Source organism: Leptonychotes weddellii, chromosome 6 (assembly GCF_054177405.1).
Source record: "Leptonychotes weddellii isolate Sample4059 chromosome 6, ASM5417740v2, whole genome shotgun sequence".
In the NCBI taxonomy this organism is placed as follows: domain Eukaryota; kingdom Metazoa; phylum Chordata; class Mammalia; order Carnivora; family Phocidae; genus Leptonychotes; species Leptonychotes weddellii.
The window spans coordinates 98,900,087-98,920,788 of record NC_138374.1 but is presented as its reverse complement, the minus strand read 5'-3'; the positions used below and the strand labels follow the sequence as shown (position 1 = coordinate 98,920,788).

General features: G+C 40.0%; 2 protein-coding genes across 2 annotated transcripts in view; one reads left to right on the top strand and one right to left on the bottom strand.

Annotated features, from left to right (window-relative positions):
• Window positions 1-2,839: 2,839 nt before the first annotated feature.
• ARPC5 (actin related protein 2/3 complex subunit 5) lies at window positions 2,840-11,153 on the bottom strand. The gene is made up of 4 exons (XM_006729159.3): window positions 10,849-11,153; window positions 8,202-8,274; window positions 6,004-6,180; window positions 2,840-4,212 (listed from the first exon to the last, which is right to left on the bottom strand). The coding sequence occupies exons 1-4, from the start codon at window positions 10,989-10,991 to the stop codon at window positions 4,150-4,152; spliced, it is 456 nt and encodes a 151-aa protein (XP_006729222.1). The 5' UTR covers window positions 10,992-11,153; the 3' UTR covers window positions 2,840-4,149.
• A 322-nt stretch (window positions 11,154-11,475) lies between these two features.
• Window positions 11,476-20,702, top strand: part of RGL1 (ral guanine nucleotide dissociation stimulator like 1) — a 329,410-nt gene continuing 320,183 nt past the window's right edge. Inside the window, exon 1 of the mRNA XM_081824739.1 lies at window positions 11,476-11,849. The gene's annotated coding sequence lies outside the window, so the exon portion shown is untranslated. The remainder of the gene's footprint in view (window positions 11,850-20,702) is intronic.

The window sequence follows — 20,702 nt, the reverse complement described above, 5'->3', positions numbered from 1 at the left end:
ACTCCCCCTGCTTGTGTTCCCTCTCTCACTGTGTCTCTCTCTGTCAAATAAATAAATAAAATCTTTAAAAAAAAAAAAAAAAGAAAGGGTACAGGTAGACACAGCAGTTAAGGGTTTCTCCAGACCCATACGAACCCACCCCCGTGTGGTGGGGCCACGCGCAAAGAACGTGGTGGTCGCTGTTGTTGGCATCGAGCCTGGTGAGCGGTGCCTTGGTTCCTTATCCACACAGGTTTATGATTTTGATTCAGATTTCCTCAAGCCCAGAGTTACCTCAGAGATGTCCCATCTCCCAGGATTTCTCCTGCAAAAACTCTAACCCTCAACTGGCTTTGAAATCAGTATGAGGGCAACTCTGGGATCCTCTTCAGAGATAAGCTGCCAATTTGGGGTACCTCCAAAATGGGGCACCGGCCAATTACAGTGGAGGTGACCAAAGTGACTCTGAGGAATTCAGTTAGGCAAATAATTTTTAGTTATGACCAACCATGTATTGAGCTTGGCTAATATAATGAGGGATTGAGGCTCTGGTTCTTCCTAAATGGAATTAGGACAAAACTAATTAAAATAGAAGTTTATTAGTTAAAATACATCATCTGTGAAAACATGGAAAACAGAGAACATATTGAAAATACTGCATGAAGAGTGGGGTGCGTGGGTGGCTCAGCTGGTTAAGCGTCCCACTCGATTTCGGCTCACGTCATGATCTCAGGGTTGTGAGATTGAGCCCCGCCTTTCCTCGGGCTCTGCGCTGAGCTGAGCATGCAACCTGCTTAAGATCCTCTCACTTCCTCTCCCTCTGCCCCCCCCAAAAAACCCCCCAAAAACCCCCAAAACCAAAAAACTGCATAAAGAGCAAGACACAGAGAAATTACATGCTTTGAGTAGCCCTCAGCCACTTTTCTCTTTTCTAGTGGAGTTAGGCATGTTATGAGTGTTGAACTCTAACCTCACAACTTTAAAAATCATCAAAAGGCAAGTAAAACTCACAGTGAAGAAAGAGCTATGCTCTGTTTGCTGCCGGGTATACCTCCTCAAATCTTCTTCTGACCTCGGCACCTGTCAATCCTCACCTCTCTGAAGGGCTCCTGAGTGGATTTTTCCTTTCAGCGGTAGCCCCCGCGCATCCAGGGTTGAGATTTCTAGAGAAAGCCCCAGTCCTCACCTGTCCTGGAAATATCTGTATTCCCCAAGCACCAGACTTGAGAGAAAAGTGTGGTATAACCTTGGGAGTCAGGCAGACAGGGGTTGGAATTCTCGCTCTTGCCCCTACAAACCATGGGATCTTATATATATTCTCTAAGCTTCAGTTCTGAAGATAAAATATACAAGGGGTTGGACACATCCTAAGTACTCAATAGAGGGTGGCTTTTGTGTTTTAATCCACTTACTCTCTCACTCAGAATCTTGCTTTGGAAATTAAAAGCCGTGGTATGCTGGGGGTACTATGCCTTTGGTTCCCTGCTATTTGAGTTCTAACTATGTGGGTTAGGTTTCATTTCTTTTATAAAGCTCATGTAACCCTGCGCCACATGGACCCAGGCAGGATTACTGATGTCTCAGTGTTAAACAGACTCCTTCGAAATGAACTCTCTAAACACAACGGGCATTTTAAGAAATGCTCAAAAATATTTAGAGGATAAAATTATTCATACCTGTTTCTTCTAAGTGAAGTTATTACTAAATTACTATTACTCTTCTATTACGTCCTTCATGATCCTTGGGCACAGAGTAAACGCTTAAAAAATAAATCTTGGTTAATTTGCACCATCTACAGATTGATTGCACATACATGTCGCTGGGTTTCCTTAAGACATCAGCACACTTACTATCAAATGTGACTGTCGCCTACATGGTGCGTGCGGTCACCTAATGACCAAGAAAGGGGATGTGTGCCATTTCCCTCCCTTTAAAAATGGTAAGAGCAAAACAAACGAAAATGGCTACAATGAAACAAAAAAACCCAGAGATTCAAGTAGAAGGGAATGGAAGGGAAGGAACTGCTTTTGTGCCGAAAGTGCCCCTTAGCATCTGCATCTTTTTTCTGCCATCATCCTGACAGCCCACCCCCACCGCCCCCGCCGGTCCACGCATGGTCGGCACCGCCGGGGCTCACAGCCCAGAGGAATCAGGGAAGCCAGGGGTCTCCAGCCGGCATCTGCTCTGAGTCAGTCCCTATGTTGCCCTGAGGGTTAAATATTTTTACTCCCTCCTAGTGAAGCTGATAGGCTGACAGATCACGAACACACCCGTTTTGGGGACTATAAAATATGGAACTCCAGAACTTTCTCCAACAACATGATAGTCATGAAAATGACCTTAAGAAGTATTGCAGTATCACTTTTGTTTTCATTTTCAAGTTTGTAAGGGGTTATGCTGTACCTACTCGACTACCTATTGTTTTGCTTCTCTTAACTCACCGCCCTCTGAATTGCCCGTTTGGTTTCTAGGGCTTTAAAGCAGGAATCTAATCAGGGCTGGTGTGGAGACAAGAGAGGCTGCGCTGTGAGAAAGGGTGTACGGGCCGGGGGTAACGGACCACAGCTGCTAGGCTACTCGGCACATTCTAGTTTCGGTCTCTGGGCAGTGATACTCGGGTGCTCAGCTGGCATCCGGAGGGCTATGGAATCACTCATTCCAAAGGCTCTGGTGGTGCCCTGCCTTCATCCATGACTCTCTTTTACTCCACTCCTTTATATGTGAGTAAAGGAGTTTTAGAAACCTTCTGTACCAAATTACTTCTTGTCAAGAGTACCATAACCTGCTGGGAAAACAGGGAATCTTCTCTCTTAATTAACCACACGTTCGTAAGTATTAAAATAAGAGTTAGAAAAATAAATTATTCAACACTGACATTTTATTTTCCGAACTTTTATCATTTTTACAAAACAAAAAGCAGTTATCAAAAACAGCAAAGAGGTTATAGAATTTCTCCACCAGTTTTTACGTAAGACAGTGATTACGAAACTGGTGTCCAATGTAAATACTAAACACAAGCTGATTTCCCTCTTGGTCATATGCATTCAGGTGGTTTGTTTTGGAGTTACTGAATGATAACTTTTTATAAGCACCGGTCATTTTTTGAGAACCGATTTGGTTTGTCCAACAAAGTAAACACTTTTTGCTGTGTGGCATTTTCCTTTTTTTGAAAACCACTGAGCTAAAAATACAGAATGTGTATGTATCTGGATCTGAACCAAATCTTTTAAGATCCTAGTTACCCTGAAGAACACTGAAGACATTTATAGGGCATATTAAACACTAGTTATATACCTCATAATGTCTAAGGCAGCTATTATATTTCTAAAGAAAACAGCGTTTCATTCAGAGGCTGCCCAGAGTTTGAACTTCATCATTGTTTCCATGTCTTTTCTCATTTGGAGTAGTTTCCCCAAATTGGGTCATATTATTAGAACAAAGTTTTATGCCCATGCCAAACAGGCTCTGGCATTTCATAGATACATTTTTGTAGAGCAAGACTCCTTGCTCTGGACCCTGGAGACCACAAAGAAATCGAGAGGCCATGATTACTGGATGCAGAGAGGAAAAAGCGTACTTAAGCTCACATGATCTGGAGGTAAGCAGAAACAAAGCTGGAACTTGGGAGTGGTGTTCACCCACCACTTGTTCCAGAAACACATTTTGCTTAAATAAGGGAATTATGGTCCAGTTTTGCAACGTTAATAGCTGCCAGTTTCTCAAATATATTTTTTATAAAGACCATTTCCTGGCTAGGAAGGAGTTAGGAAACTGGCCTCAAATTCTGAACAAATTCCTCACTATTAGTCAAAAACAAAACAAAACACTTCAAAAAAAAAATGCAAAACAAAACAAAACCCCACCAGCCGATAGGGGTTAAAATTGCACAATTAAACTTGAAGGCAAATTATACTATATACAGACAGGTATACACCAAAATCGTTTTTGAGAGCATGAAACACTCCTGTTCATAAACATTTCCTCTCTATTATCCCAATTTTCATGAAAGGAAAACTGATATGTGATTTTGCTCTTTACGGATATGGAAAAGGAAGCAAGAAGGCAAAGCTGAGAGAAAGAGACGCTACCCAAAGGGCAGCGGTGGCATTTGGTTGTTTTGGTCTTTGTACCAGCAACTCCCACACCCACGGGCTGTCCAGTTCCCGCCGACTACACGGTTTTCCTTGCGGTCAGGACTCGAACAATGGACCCAACTCCTCCAGCAGCAAGTGCCTAAAAACGAACAAAAATGTAAATGCTGACGGAATCATAAAGAGTCAATTCTCATACCAAGTAAAACATTTTTCTTAAAGGAGGAATGTGTGCAGCTATCGGCTTTGGATTCATTAATTTTCATAAACATTTCTTGAACACCGATCATGCGCCAGGCACTGCTCTCGATACTGGGGACACAGCGACCCATACCACCTTCGGAGTCCCTGCCTCATGCACCCACATGCCAGTGAGACACTAGCTGACGTTCTAGTATGTTGTTTTCACATTATGGGATGTTCTTAAGGATTTACAGCATGAGCTTGCCTAAAACGGATGCTCACATGTCAATTTAGGACTTTGATTTTGCTCTCTTCTTAGCACTGTCAGGAAGAAATTCAAACTGGGATCAACTACCCAACTAAGTTCCATTTAGATTAGCCAGTTTGTCAGATTCTTTTTATTCCCCCCAAGCTAAGAATTTATTATTTGATAGCTAAGAACCAGAAACTTTAATTTTGACTTTACCTTCAAAACCTGCAAGTCCTGAGTACATTATCAGGAATTGAAAGCTCCGGCTTACTTACTGAATACTTTTGTGTACTGGGTACCGTGCTAGATGCCAGGGATATAGCACCTTCTGGTCTACCGGGAAGGGGCAAATATATAAGGAGAGCATGTTAATATAATGTATGCAATGACAGAGGTGCGCACTGGGGTGAGGAGGCACTCAGGCAGACAGAAAATCCTGTGCAAAGGTCAAGAGGTGTGGAACAGTACAGTGTATTCTGGGAAAGCATACTATTACGCTGCTCACTGCTGGAGCACGGGGGGAAGAACAACGTAGAAGAGGAGGGGCTAGACTTGGGAACTTGGGCTTCATTCTGCAGGTGACTGACATGGTAGATCTGGATTTAAGAGAGCATTCTGGTGATTGGGTGGAGAACAGATTCGAGGGAGACAGAACTGGTAGCTGGTGGCCTGTGTTGCAAGTTACAGCAACAGACTGGGAGAGAGGCTGCAAAGAGCCGCCATCAGAAGGGTATCTGTGTGCATGGCTGGAGAATTATTTAGCAGACAAGACTGGCAAAAACTGGTGACTGATGTTAGGAAGCAATGAAGACTTAACGTGGGCCTCAGTTTCCCCATCCACCAAAAGAGGAATGATAGCAAGCTTCTCCTCCTGGTATTTTTATGAGGATTAAAGGAGTTAATATTTATAAAGTGCTTGGGAGAGTGCTTGGAATACAGTAAGTGCTCCACCAATGTCTGCTATGATCCTGAGACTGGACAGGAACCAGGTTGCTTAGGTTTTTAAGTAGGCTCTTCATCTCTAAATTGAGGATGATAAAGATGTTTATATACCTCATAGGGTCATTATGAGGCCTAATGAAACATCAACTAATGGTACAGTGACTGACAAATGGTAAGTGTTCCTGAATAGGATGACCATATACATTATTCTCCAACTGTTACTGGAGAGTGAAAGGGAACTAGTCATAATTACGTTGGGACAACAGGCATAAACTGGGGCCGTCTTGGGAAAACAGGGAGGTCTGGTTACCCTGTCCATAAAAGTTAGCTCTCTTTATTTGACAGTGTATGAACCATCAAGTGACTTGACCAAGACGAGTTTTACTATGTCTGTAGTGTGTGTTTTCATCACTGAATGTGTGCTGCAAATCAGAATCTCTTAAGATCAAGGTTAGTAAGCATAAATCTAAACGTTCATTTTCATGCGTTTATTTGTAAAAACAAAGATGTACAGCCAAGAAATCAAAATAATTATTTAGGTGAGAGAATATAACTTACCTTTTCATGCCATTGCAATAACACAGCACTGCTATTGTCAGAGGGGCTCTCGAAGCCTTTATAAATATACTTCATTAGAAGATCCACACCATTCTTGTCCAGGGATTGAACTGCCTTTTCAATATCATTTGCTTTAAAAGAGATGAGCACCTTCAAGACAATGCTGCCGGCTCGATCCTGGGGATAAAGAAAGAACATTTAGACATATGGGTGTGGAGTGGTTGTTCTAGAAAGGCTACACTGAGGTGACATTTAAGACCTGAAGGACATGAAGCTCCCTGGGGGCCAGAGCAATATGGTGGAACAGTAGGACAGGAGGTCAGAAAGGTCGTGGGAAGACAGACCACATAAGCCCCACAGGCCATTGTGACGACTCTGGTTTTCATTAAGAGAAATGAGATGTTGGAAGGTTTTGAGAACAGTGATATAATCTGACTTGTATTTTAATGGGATCCTTTTGGCTGCCATGTTGAGAACAAGCTGATGTGGGGCTGGTGGGGGGCAGGGAACGAGGCAGAAGCTGGGAGACCAGTCTGGAAGGGACTGCAATAACACAGGCTGGCTTTGGCTACTAGCATGGGAGCAGTGGAGGGGGACAGATTCTTGACATGTCTGAAGGAGAGCTGAAAGGATTTGCTTACAAACAGATGTGATAACTTGACAATTTTCTTAAATCAATATTTAAATTTTACTTCTTGACCTCAAAAAAACCCTGAAGACAAAGAAAAAATGAAGTGCAGTTCTACCCCGAACCATCCTTCAAAAATAGTAAGAATAAGCTTTTAAGAAGACTTATTTTAAGTTTTATATCTACCGTCAAGATATAAGATATAGTGATCTTCACTTATGATTTTTTTCCTTTGATAAAAGGCTGTTCCAAGAGCAAAGTTATTTTTTCACCCATGAAGCCAAGCAAAGAGAACACTTAATTTACCCTTTCAACAATTTCACTTCGCCTTTTCAAGAAAGAGTGGTATCTTTGGCATTCCCACTGATCAGGAGTTTACAGAATGTTTCTACCACCTACTGTTGTCTTCAGTTTAAAGACTATGGAATTACCCAATTTAGAAAAATATTCTTAACAAACACAGCTATAACTTCCCACCCACAAACTGTGATAAAAACTCACCCATATAAAAGCAGAAGGTGGTAAAGTTGAAATTTCAATGACGTCCCTCGCCACTTTCAAAAACCAAAGAAAATGTTTCCTCTCATTGTTGCCTAGATAATTATTATGCATTTACCTAAATTATTACTAGTATTCAATTAAAGAGATCCTTAGGGCTCCTACAGACAATGGGTCCAGAGCTCTAGGCTTCATTTTAAATAATTAGTAAATACGTTCTCCAGAATTTCCGAAAAGACTGTTGCAGGGAATGTTAGTCATGTTTTTCTGAAGGGCAATTTGGCAATACCGCTTGTACCAAAAGCCTTAAAAAATGTGCATTCTAAAACCCAGCGATTCACTTCTAGGAATTCATTCAAAGGAAAAAATTAACAATTTACCCAAAATTGTTCATTTCAGTACTGTTTACAACAATAAAAGGTCAATAATCTAAATATACGACAAAAGGAGATTAGTTATATGTAAACTGCAGCATACGTATACGCAGCCATTAAACAAAGATCTTATAGAAATAAACTTAAGATGTTCATGCACATTGTAAAAAAAAAAAAAAAAAGCCAGTTATAAAACTCCATTTTTATTAAAAAACAAACAAACCAAAAACCCCCCAAAACAAAACACAACTAATACAAAAGCTCTATAAGCATATAGCAACACCAAAAAGTAATAACCGATTATCTCTGGGCAGTGGGATGATGATTATCCTTTTTGTCCCCTCACTTCTTTGAGTTTTCCATAAACATTTAATACTTGCATAATTTAGAAAGATTTCTAAAAAGCAACCAAATAGAATCTTGTTTATTTTGTACAATTTTTGTTTATTCTTCAGGCCTTTGTTTAAATTCAACCTGAGTGCCTCCATTAAACACACCAAAATGATCTCTCTTATATTCATAACTCAGTATTAGAGTGCTATTTTTAATATGTAAATTTTTACCTATCAAACTACATAGTAAGCTCGTCCATGTCAAAGACAATAAATGGTTAAAATATTTGTTGCTTTCATGACACTTCAGAGGATTTTGGTAAGAAAGCTAAGATACCAGCAGAGATCACTGTGTGTCTGACTTACCTTCACCGCCTGACTCTTGGTGTTGATAGGGGGATTTTTCAGAGCTGCCTGGAGGGCGGCTGTCATGTTTCCTGTGATGGAGGTTAAGGGGATAGCGGCATAGGGCAGCTCTCAGGAAAGCATTGTTTACCAGGTATCATTGATTCTTTTTTTTTAAAGATTTTATTTATTTATTTGAGAGAGAGAATGAGAGACAGAGAGCATGAGAGGGAGGAAGGTCAGAGGGAGAAGCAGACTCCCTGCCGAGCAGAGAGCCCGATGCGGGACTCGATCCCGGGACTCCAGGATCATGACCTGAGCCGAAGGCAGTCGCTTAACCAACTGAGCCACCCAGGCGCCCCTATCATTGATTCTTAAGACTTGATTTTATACACAGAAAGAAAAATTACTATAGTCACTATGTTCAATATTGGAAAACTCAGTATGTTGGTTTCAATGATGTCAATCAAATGTAAAATACTGAAAACACAGGAGCACGTAATAAGGCAAAGACCAGTTCTTGTCTGGCTCTAATTACTAAATGAACACTTTGATAGCCTTTTATTTTCCAGTAAGACACATATGCAAACATTATCCAGTAATATTTAAAAAAAATTATATGTATCTCAGAATTATTAGGTCCCAAAATGAAACAGCATATCCTCAACCAAAAGGTGTTTTTATGTGATTCTAACTGGAAAAACAAAGACCAAACTTTTGCTAGAATTATACTGTGTATGAATTGAATGCCGGCAGAAAATGCTGGTGATTATTCTAGCACTCTAAATGATATACATCAGCAATCTCTCAATATTAATGAAAAGAGGCATTACAAAAGATGTAATAATTCAATGACATTTAGGTAGAAGCTTAATTTTTGTTTTGCATATTTTCTCTTATATTTCATAAAGGTTATTAAAACTGTTTTAGGTCATACCTATTAAATTTAGTCTTTGAAAGCACCAGTGCGTTAGCAAGTACGAGACTCGGAAGGCCAATGAGACTGTCAGAATATACAGTCATTCCCCTAAAAGGAAAACCAGAGTTCACTTGTTCCTCCATCCGTAGGGCCTGACCCAGAGCTTGTCTCTTCTGGTTCCAACAAGAGAAGAGGAGACAATTATCTTTTTATTTTTAGATAAAGTGATTAAAAAGCAGATCCATTGTATGGATACAGCAGTACCAGTCAAGAGTCATCACCCATCAACCTAAAGTTAGTTCACATCATTTATCCATCACAAAGAATGTTTTCAGACAGAATAATGTTCACTGCTTATGTTTGAAAAAGAAAAAGAAAAAAAAGGTCTGACCAAAAAAACCCCCCAAAACAAAAAACCCCTATAGTTGGTGGTAAGCTGTTATTTTCAAGGGTTAACGAACTTCTAGGAAAGCACGCCTTCTGCAGACTGGCTCATTTTTAAGACCTAAAGCGTTTAAGTATTTAAATAATGCAAAATAGCAACAGCTGACTGTGAAAGTTGTGGAAATCAAAGAAACATCTGTATACTGATAAATGTTTAGTGCTGTATTTTAGGTGCCTTTAAGACTAGATATAGTTACAACCAATATTTTCGCTCATATTTCCCCATTATACTTTAATAGGACATTGATGAGGAAAGGGTTTAAAGAGTCTTCCTTACCTTATGAATACATTCAAGAATAATTAGAACTGAGTGAATTCAGTAACTGAGAATCTCTAAAACTACAGCATGAGTTGTTCCAACATTTACATTTTTCTAAAAAAGATGTGATGCAAATGCTCACTCGAATTTATGAATATTCAAATATGCAAAAACAAAAACCAGGAACTGACAGCCACATTTTAACTGAAATGGAAACGGTTTCAGGATTACAAAAATGATTCTGCTTTGTACAAATGACTCATCGTCTATTTTATTCATCGTCTATTTTATTCACTGGGGTTTATTTTAAATATTTCCAGGGATTCTCCATATGCCATCCCTGTCTCCTTTCCATTGTCCCCTGCTTAGCAGGTAAAAGCCTACAAGCTTCCTTCTTGGGAGTTGGTTTTTTGTACACACTCCCTTTCCCCCGGTTAACAAATTCTCTATCTTGCAACCTTTATCTTGCCAAATTCCTTTCTCTTTTTAAATAATGATTTTTTTAAAAAAAGGGCCAGGGGCTAAAAGGACAGACAGAGGGCCTCAATTCTGCAAACCGCCCCATCCCTCCCAGCAAGGAATAAACTCTCCTAATCCTGCCAAAACCAAACCGCCAAAACAGAAGCAGCCTGCTCCTCCCAATCACAAATTTCTGGAGCCGAGGTGACTCCGGAAATCACCGTCCTGGGGAGGACAACTTAAGCGCCCCCCGAGAGCCAGAGGGCAGCACCAGATGCCTCCCTCCGCGTCGGGAGCGCGCGGCCCGCCCCGCCAGTTCCCGGCGGCAGCAACTCCGGCCGCAACCTGAGGAATCGGGGCGGGGAAGGCGCGCCGGGAAGGGCAAGTTTCCGAGGCGGGACCCTGGGTTCTCGGGGCGACTCGGTTAGAAATGGGAGTGTCCCTTACCCTCTCAAGAGTGGGGGACCCCAGAGAGACAGACTTAAGTCATGGGCCGCTGGGGGCAGCTCCGCGCCCCTGCCCCGGGGTCGAAGGGGGTCCCGGGAGAGGGGCGGGTGGGGAAGGGAGGCCGGCAGACGCAAGGATATTGCCGCAGGCAGGAGTCCACCTCGCCTTCGTCAGGCCCGGCCTGCCCATCGCCCCCGTCTTCCTCGTCTACGAACTTGTTCTCGTCGTACTCATCCACATCCACCTTCCGGAACCGGGCCGACGACACTGTGTTCTTCGACATCCCCGATCCGGACCGGTGGCAGAAGCCTCCTCTCGGTTGCTGCCTCTACCTCGGTAAGCGTACCCCACCAGGAACCCGCAGCCTGGCGCCTTCACTTCCCTCTTCCGCTCTGGGGCGTCGCCGGCAGCCGGGGCTCGGGCGCTTCTGGGCCTGCGCGCAGGCGGCGCTCCTTCCTCCTCAGCTTCATGCTCTTCTCTAGCCTCCTACGCCGCCCCCACTCTTTCCCCGGGGAGCGCGCGCGAGGAAGGGAGCGCGCTGGACGCAGTGCGCAGGCGCGGGCTCTCTGCAGGAAAGGGGCGGGGCTGGGCGAAGGAGGCGGGGGCGGGAGGGGGTGGGGCCGGAGGGAGGGCCGAAAGCGGTGCCGCGGGCAGAGGTAAGAGGCAATTGGTCGTCCGAGGGCATCACGTGATGCTCAGGGGGTTTCCATAGCAACGCTTCTCTGCGGTCCAGCCTAGGGGGGTCTTAGGTTGGCGGCTATGGGCACTGGGGGCTGGTGGCTTTTGGTGCCGCCGCTGCTGCCAGCGACCTGTCCTCGGGGTCCTGCGTGAGGTCCGGCTGGCCCGGACTTGCCTCTGAGGTGTGATGGACCGGTTGCCGGACCAAGTCCCCTGCAGTTGGCAGGAGTATGGGGCGGAGTGATGCGCGCCCGGGCGCCCAGCGTCGTTCTAGTTGTCAGAGACATCACCTCGGACCGTGCGCTGCCGGTGGCTGCGTTCCAGAGCCGGGAGCCCCTTTTCCGGGGTTGGAACTGCGCTGCGCGGCTAGCGGGAGGTCCCCAAGGACGGAGTCGAAAGGTCATATCTTACCTGTCAGTGGTGTGTGACAGCATCCCGACGGCACCTGCAGAGCCTGAACTAGGTATCATATCCACTGGGAGGGAGGGGGAGGTCTGGGCAGGGGCTGGGGTGGCAAAACTGGGGCGAACCTGTGGAATTTGGGGTAGGGTCAGTCATTGACATCTTAAAATAAGTGCCTGTTTGGAGCAAGAATGCTAGAAAAGGATAGGGGCGAGTTACGCTCTCCGGTGCTGTGGGGAAGCAAAACGTGTGAGGATTAGTAGAAACCAGATCTTTAAGATTTATATTTGTGACTTCAGATTGTTATGATTCTGCTAGGCCAGCTTTTCGTTACATTTGACATCCTCATTTCTGAGAGCAAAGCTCTTACTGAAGAGGTAAAGGCACTAACACTAAAGAAATGGTAGTTGTGCTGTGTGTATAACCCTGAAGTAAAAATATTTGCAGAATAAAATTATTTTGGACATTCAGCTGGACGCTGCTCAGATAGCTTTACGTTTTCCTGACATCCTATCAGGTCTAGTTCGATTCCACCTCTAGCAGAAAGCCGGTTGTTGCCCTGTGAATACCCCAATCCTTGGTTTCCTGTGCTGTATTGAAAAGAGCACTGGAGTCAGAAAACCCTGGCTCAAGTCTTGACTTCCACTTGTAAATCATTTGACTGAGGCATGCCACTTAAAATTCTGAATTTCAGGCTCCTCGTTGCTAAAGTGGAGCTAATAATGTGTACTTCACAAGATTGTTCTGAGGAAAGTGTTCTGAAGCTCTAAAATTCTACATAAATGTAAAATGCATGTTACCTGTACCATTGATTTTGGCACTAGTCTTATGAATTACTTAATGGTTTTATCTTGCTCCTCCTGGAAGAGATCAGAAGATTCTGGAGGGCAAAGACTTGTCTTATATTTATTTTGTATTTTCCTTTACATCTGATATAATGCTAAGCATGCAGGCGGTACGTAATACATTCAGGTACTCAATTATTCACTGATGAATGAATAAAATGTGAAAGGCAGACAGTTTGAAAGTCACAGTGAACATAATGAATCAGTAAGAATAGGAAGAGAGATCTCAAAATCAAACATTTGTTGGACAGATATGCATACATATGTATATATGTATATATATCTACATTGACATGTATACATATGTATACATATATATATATATATGGAGAGACAGAAAGTTCACAGGAATGGAATACATCCTTTCTTCTTGGAAGGAAGAAGCAATGTGGCATTTTTCTCTTCTCAATTAAATCACCCTTCTAGAAAATATATCATTTAGGTAGTGGAAGTGACATTTCTTTAAGTTAAGATTCAAGTTATGAGCAAAAACATGGACACTCCCCCACGTTTTGTTTTCGTAGAGCAAAGGAAAATTTTCTACCTGTTGGTAATATTTATTTTAAAAAGTCATATACCAAAGTATCAGACCATTAATTACCATGGTGAGTGGCATTATATAAGTTACAATAAAAATTTATTTTAGTATTTCTTCCTCAGTTTCAATCTTTTGCTAACTTTGGTAAGAGCTAAACAGTATACTTGTTTTGATGTTAAAGATGATTGTACTCTTTTGTTCTTCTAAATCAAGATTTTCTTTGAAGAGAAAATTGAACATTAGAAGCGCTATTGAGAACAAACAGAAACAAGGATTTAAGACTAATGTATCCCTTCTCTTACATTTCTCTTCTTTTGTATTAGGCCTTATTTAGGAAATGTCTCTATTCTCTTATTTTAGAACTGGGAAAGAATCCTGGGGGTAGAAATCAACTTAAGCGAATAATAAGAGGAATTTAAAAAATCGAGTTGCTCAAGGGTATAATTGATTTGATTACTCAGAATTTTGTTCTATATGTAGAATGTGTTAAATATAATTAATTAATTTTCAGTTGCATAATGCATAATACATTTGAGATGTAATAATGTCAAAAAGGTCTTTTGCCAATGTGGTATTTTTTATTGTCTTACAACGATAAGTACCTAGTACATAGTAAGTATGCAAAACATTTCTATCCAATGAATTAATAATCTGACAATTTTGCAATCATATTTAGAGATTGAGTATTTCTTAATGGACACATTAATTTCCTCCCTACCCCAATCAACTAACAGTTAAATCTATAAAGCTTTAGGGAAATGTGTGTGTGTGTGGAAACCTGTCCTTAATTATGCTTTAATTAGATAATACACATTATTGCACTTTTTTGCGAATTACAAATTTTTATGTTAATCATAGTACTTAATTCATTTTAGATAATATTATTCTCCCTATTTAATTTTCCAAATGAGTGTTTATCCCTGGAATAACAGATCCATAAGGTTTTAAGACATCTTATTTACTGTGCAGATAACCTGGTTTGGTTGAATACTAAAGTAAGACTAAGTCTGAATTTTCTCAAGGTTAATGCTGTGTGATAGTATATAGCTCCTTTTTATTATCTGTGATAATGCAAAGAGTGAAGGATCTTTTTAATTAGAAAGTATTTTGATAAAACTATTTTATAATAGGTCTTTCTTTTCAGATATTTTAAGCTGAGTACTCCACCTACCATGTGCTTCTTTTACCCAGCTTTGCCACTAAATACTTAACAAACGAAGACTTTGATTGAATCCCACAGCAATGAAATGGAAGTGAGGCCAGTGTTAATCAAATATATCAGACGTGTTATAAATATAAAATAAATAAGTAAGATTCACTTCTGGTAATGGTGATGTAATACCACTGTTCTCTAGCAATATAATTACTACAATAGAAAATGATTTTTTAGCATGTTACCTAGACTATAGTATGGTCTCATGCTTGTACATAATATCCAAATGAACTGGTTCTATGTTGAACCACCAGCCTTCCAAACTTTCAATTTTTGCTTTGTGATTTATTTTAGCTTTATATAACTTTATGATTACACACTAAGGTAGGGTAGTTAGGGTGAACTATTTTACAATGGGACCTGTATTTATTTATATGTTAGTGCTTCTAAGATTAAAAATTTTTAATCTGTACTCTTGTCTCAGGGAAAACGTTTAGTGCTAAATGGAACAATAAACCTTGTTTGTTAAACATTGTTTTGAATGGGGCTCTTTTATTTATTTTTTTTACCTGCTTATGATAATATAAAGAGAAGCTACGGATTTAAAAATTTATTTATTCTGTATTCTTTCCCATTGCTGGGATCTCTTATTAATGCTAACAGTTTTTTTAAGGTTGCATTTCTTGTCATAGTATATAATCACAATATTTGAGGTAAGGATAGCTTACATTTTCTTTTCTAATATTTATATCACTTTCATTTATTTTTTTTTTCTTATTGCATTAGTTGGACTATCAAAAACAGTGTGAAAAACTGGGTGATATTAGGCATCTCTTTTTTTTTTTTTTTAAGATTTTTTATTTATTTATTTGAGAGAGAGAGAATGAGAGAGAGAGCACATGAGAGCGGGGAGGGTCAGAGGGAGAAGCAGACTCCCCGCCGAGCAGGGAGCCCGATGTGGGACTCGATCCAGGGACTCCAGGATCATGACCCGAGCCGAAGGTCACTTAACCAACTGAGCCACCCAGGCGCCCTCTTTTTTGTTTCTATTTTAATGGAAATAGTGTTGGTATTTTACTGGTTTATATTTCCTATTGTTTTAGGATATTTAGGAATGACTGCTAAAATTATCAAATGCTTTTTTTGAGGGACCTATTAACAAAAACCATATTATTTTTCATCTTTTAATTTACAAATATAATGGATTATATATATATATGTTTTAAAGATTTTATTTATTTATTTGAGAGAGAGCAAGCATTGAGGGTGTTTGGGAGGGGCAGAGGGAGAGAGAGAAGTTGGATCCCTGCAGGGAGCCTGATGCGGGGCTCCATGAGGGGCTTAATCCTAGGACCCTGGGATGGTGACCTGAGCCAGAAGGCAGACGCTTAACTGACTGGCCCACGCAGGCGCCCCTATTTATATATATATTTTTGCACTGAACCATTCCCACATTTCTAGAATAAATTGTGGTTACTATTTTAATTACTTGATAGATTGGATTAGTTTATATTTTCTTTATGTGATTTCAGAATCAATATGTATAAGTGAGATTGACCCATGGTATTTCTTTATGCCATCTCTATTCAATTTTGATATTAGGATTAGTATAGCTTTGTAAGATGAATTGAGATTTCCACCTTCTTTCCTATGCTCTGGAAAAGTTTGAAAATTTCTATGCTATTTTTTCTTTGAGAGTTATAAAATATGCTTGCAAAATTATCTGGACTTGCTCATATTTTTAGGGTTAGATCTTTGATCATCTCTATCTTCTGTGGTTATTGACTTGTTTGATTTTTCTCTTTTTGAGTCAATTTTAGAATTTATATTTTCATAATAGATCATGCATTCTATCTAGATTGCCAATTTTTTGGCAAAAAGTTGCACAAAATATTTTCTCACAATTATTTTAATATCTTGCATGACCATGGACTTATTGCTTTTCTTGTTGCTTTAAGTAAAATATTAAAATCAAACTTCTTTTCTCCCCCTAACCTTATTGTTACAAATGCTAGTAATAGATCTTTACTTCTTACAGAAAATAAAATTTAGTTTTGATAAAATTTGAAAGATCCTGCAATTCCTATTTTTCTACTGTCTATCCTTATTCTATTAATATTTTATTAATAATAGCAACTGCTTGATGTTTGTTTTGTGTTAGACTTAGTAAACAATCTCTTTATTTACATTATTTAATCCTCAGAGTAGCTCTAGGGCTTAGGAGTTAGTGTGTCCATTTTATGGATGAGGAAACAAAGACTGAGAGCGGTTATGTGACTCAGCCAATGATACTCAACTAGCATATGGCAGACTGGTATGGTAATTAGGTATGTCACATTCCAAAGCTCGTGCTTTTAATCACCACTGTCTACTCAGTAAGTCTTTCTCATTATTCCCAACTGTACTGTTTACCTTTGTGCTAAAAATAAGGATATAACTAAGTATCAGGGTCCACATAAACCTACACAGGGCTTTTCATAGCTTGAAATGAACTCTAAACTGTGAACTTAAAAAATCTTGTTATTGTAATGATTTTTTAAAAGACATTTGTTCTTCAGGTACTTGTGAGCTTTCCCCACCTTATCTCAGTATTTTGAGATAGACAGAGAGCCTGTTACCTAATATTTAGTCTATCACAAAAGATGTCACTTTTTTTAGTATATGAAGAGATCAGTAGGTGTTGATGAATAATTCCACTTAATTTTTTTTAAGTCGTAGCAAAATACACATAACATACAATTTACTGTCTTAACCATTTTTAAGTGTACCTTTAAGTAATATTACGTTCGCATTATTGTACAACCATCCCTACTATCCATATCCAGACCTTTTTTTATCTTGCAGATCTGAGACCCTGTACCATTAAACAATAACTCCCCATTCCCCACTCCTCTCCCAGCCCCCAAAGACAACCATTTTACTTTCTGTCTCTATAAATTTGATAGCTCTAGGTACCACATATTAGTGGATTCATATAGTACCTGTTTTTTTTTGTTTTGTTTTGTTTTTTGTTTTTTGTTTTGTGGCTGGCTTATTTCACTTAGTTTGATTTCCTCAAGATTCATTCACAACTCTAGCATGTGTCAGGATGTCGTTCTTTTTTAAGGCCAAATAGTATTCCATTGTATGTATATTCTACATTCTCTTTATCCATTCATCTACTGATGGACACTTGGATTACTTATGGCTATTATGAATAATGTTGCTATGAATATGGGTATACAGATATCTGAGACCCCATTTTTAATTCTTTTGGTTATATACTCAGAAGCAGAATTGCTGGATCACATAATTCTCTTTTTAATTTTTTGAGGCACCAATTCCACTTAATTAACTAAATAGAGTAATAAAGCAATGTTCCATTGCCTCAGGTCTGTGATTTTGTACATCCCTGAGAGTCAGAGACATCAAGTTAAGGTAATCTCAGGACGTATGTTTGGTATGAGGCTCTAGCTAAAACAAGGAGTAGGGGATGAGGAGGGTGCCAAAACTCTGGGATCTAGAGCTACTTAAGTTCTCCAGCCCAGCCCACCCAACCTCCCTAGCTCCCATAGTCTACAGGATGCCTATTGATGCAATAGTCTGAGCAGAACTACAGAAAGGCCTCAGTGTGGGTAAAAATGGGTATTGATTTTCCCAGGCTTTGTAGTGAGTCCATGCTGTTGCTATTTTGAGAGCCATTAAAGCATAGTGATTAAGAACTGGGATTCTGGAGCTAGAGCTCCTGGGTTTGATCTTAGCTCAACCTTTACTACATGAGTTCTCTGTGCTGCAATTTCCTTATTTGAAAATAGATATTATGATAATACCTACCTCATAGGATTATGGGGAGCATTAAATGAGTTAATACATGTAACTGTTTAGAAAAGTGCCTGACATATAGTTCTCACTAAATGTTAGGCAGTCATAATATTATTTTTAATTAGTATAAGTTACCATGTAGTTTTCCTTAAAACCTTTGGAAATAAGATGCATAACATGATATTGTTTGAGCTAAACTTTTTGGATTTCATGTGCTTTGAATCAAAAAAGATATGTAACAGCTGTTTAAAGAGATAGGATTTGCTCCCAGACCAGCAGGATTAGATGGTAGCTTGATAAAACATTAACATCTATAGAGAATCGATACTAGTCATGACAGGAGTTGGTTATAAAGGTTTCTGTGGTCTCCTGTAGTCTCCCCCAACTTAAACACTGTCCGGGGGTCAGGTGCCCTTGGACAGAGCCCACCATTTTAGGCACAGTGTCCCTGGTAAGCAGACTGTGATAGCATTAAACATTTGATTCAAATAATGAACTCCCCTAATCCACAAAGCAACCTTCTGATTATAATTTGGCTTCTCAGGTAGCTTCTCTGCATGGAGAGGCTATATAGGTGAGACCACTTGAATTATCTGGTTGCATATCCCGTTGTAAGTCTCACTGGAAATCAGTACACAGCCTTCCGTTTTTACATGTCAGTCTTGGGAGCTTTATTAATCCAGGTCTGCCCTGGTTAATAGATTCATTCTCTCTGTATTGACTAAGTAGGTAGTTGAACCTACAAAACTGAGAGGCAAACCTGCATCATGGTAGATTCATAAAGGTAGGGTTCCCCTTCCTCTACCCTCATCAGTTTCTTGGGACATACCCCTTGCCTCTTTTAGATCACCACACCACTAGCTGCTTAATTTATTGGCTTGTGTTTCCTTTATTGGAATTTCCATAAGTGTGGCTGCAGTGATAATTCTTCACTATCACTAATGCCAGTTTGCTGAAGAGAGGTGGAACATTCCAACTTTTACTCTTCCCTAAGTCCCTGGGCCAGCCTGATGTGACCAAGAATCCATTGTGTGGTGAGTAAGAAGTGTGGTCACTGCACAGTAAAAGCTTGCTCCATGGATCTATTGTTCTGATCCAAGCCATCTTAGAACGGATAGAGCTGAAAGGACCTTATTATGAACTAGTCTTATCTCTTGTTTTACCAAAGGGGAAAGAGAGACTACATACCTAGGGCCATATATCTTTATGCTCTCTTAACAGTCTTTTGAAGACTTGACTATATTGGCCAGGGACTCATGACCTGTCAGTGACATTCTTCCTAGCTCCAGACATGTCTAACTAGTACAAAAATTTAACTGCCAAAAGGCGCTTTTCTTTCCTGTAGTTCAGGCAACATTTCTCCCTTTGTTATATACCATTGAAATACAAATTCATCTTAGATTTCAGACGATGGTTTTTTTTTTAATGTTTCTTTTAAAGATTTATTTATTTATTTTTAAAGAGAGAGGGGGAGAGAGAGCGAGTCGGGGGAGGGCCAGAGGGAGAGAGAAAAAGAATCCCAAGCAGACTCCCTGCTGAGTATGGAGCCCAACTTTTTTTTTTTTTTTAAAGATTTATTTATTTATTTGAGAGAGCGAGAATGAGAGAGAGTACATGAGAGTGGGGAGGGTCAGAGGGAGAAGCAGGCTCCTCGCTGAGCAGGGAGCCCGATGAGGGACTCGATCCCGGGACTCCAGGATCATGACCTGAGCCGAAGGCAGTCGCTTAACCAACTGAGCCACCCAGGCGCCCCTATGGAGCCCAACTTGGGGCTCGATCCCAGGACCCTGAGATCATGATCTGAGCTGAAATCATGAGTTGGACTCTTAACTGACTAAGCCCCCCAGGCACCCCTTCAGACTATGTTTTTAACTGAATTCTTTGTAGCCTGATTGTTATGTCTTTTTGACCACTTTGTAGATAGATTTCATGGCAACTGTTTGAATCTACTTTTTTTCTTTTTTTTTTTTTTTTAAGAAACCTATAAGGTGGGTAGATCCTTCCCAACTGCTGCAGGACATCACCAGCCAACCTGGCAGAAGCTTCAGAGCTGTTTCTCCAAACCCCTCAGATTTGCCAGCGCTCTTAGCTCAGTTGCCCACCTGGATAGAGATGCTGAATTTGTCGCATTGGGTCTTTTTTATTTTTTTTGACTCTACATCCCAGATTGCAGACATATGATTTCATGATCTAATAATAAACTTCAGTACTTTTTAAAATAATAATCACTGTATACTACAATGTAATTATATTCCAATAATTCTATAAAATTTTTCATGTTAACAATAGAATATTCTTTTAAAAATTTTAGTGATGTTTATTTTAATCACAATAGAAATTTCTTTTCTAAACATTTTTCTTTTCTTTCTTTTCATCTTCCTCCTCCACTTCCTCTTTTGACATGGAGTACTATGTGCTTTAAGCTTTTTATTTTTAATTAAAAAAATTTTTTTTCCTTTTTTAATTTAAATTCAATTACTTAACATATAATCTATTATTTGTTTCAGGGTTACAGGTCTGTGATTCATCAGTCTTATATAATACCCAGTGCCCATTACAACACATACCCTCCCCAAT

Excerpts from the sequence above, each read along its gene's own strand:
- ARPC5 (XM_006729159.3), bottom strand. The coding sequence starts at position 10,991 with ATGTCGAAGAACACAGTGTCGTCGGCCCGGTTCCGGAAGGTGGATGTG. Across the intron at positions 8,275-10,848 it reads GTGGACTCCTGCCTGCGGCA|AGGAAACATGACAGCCGCCC; the intron begins ATATCCTTGCGT and ends AACCTCCATCAC. Across the intron at positions 4,213-6,003 it reads TATTGCAATGGCATGAAAAG|GCACTTGCTGCTGGAGGAGT; the intron begins GTAAGTTATATT and ends GTTCGTTTTTAG.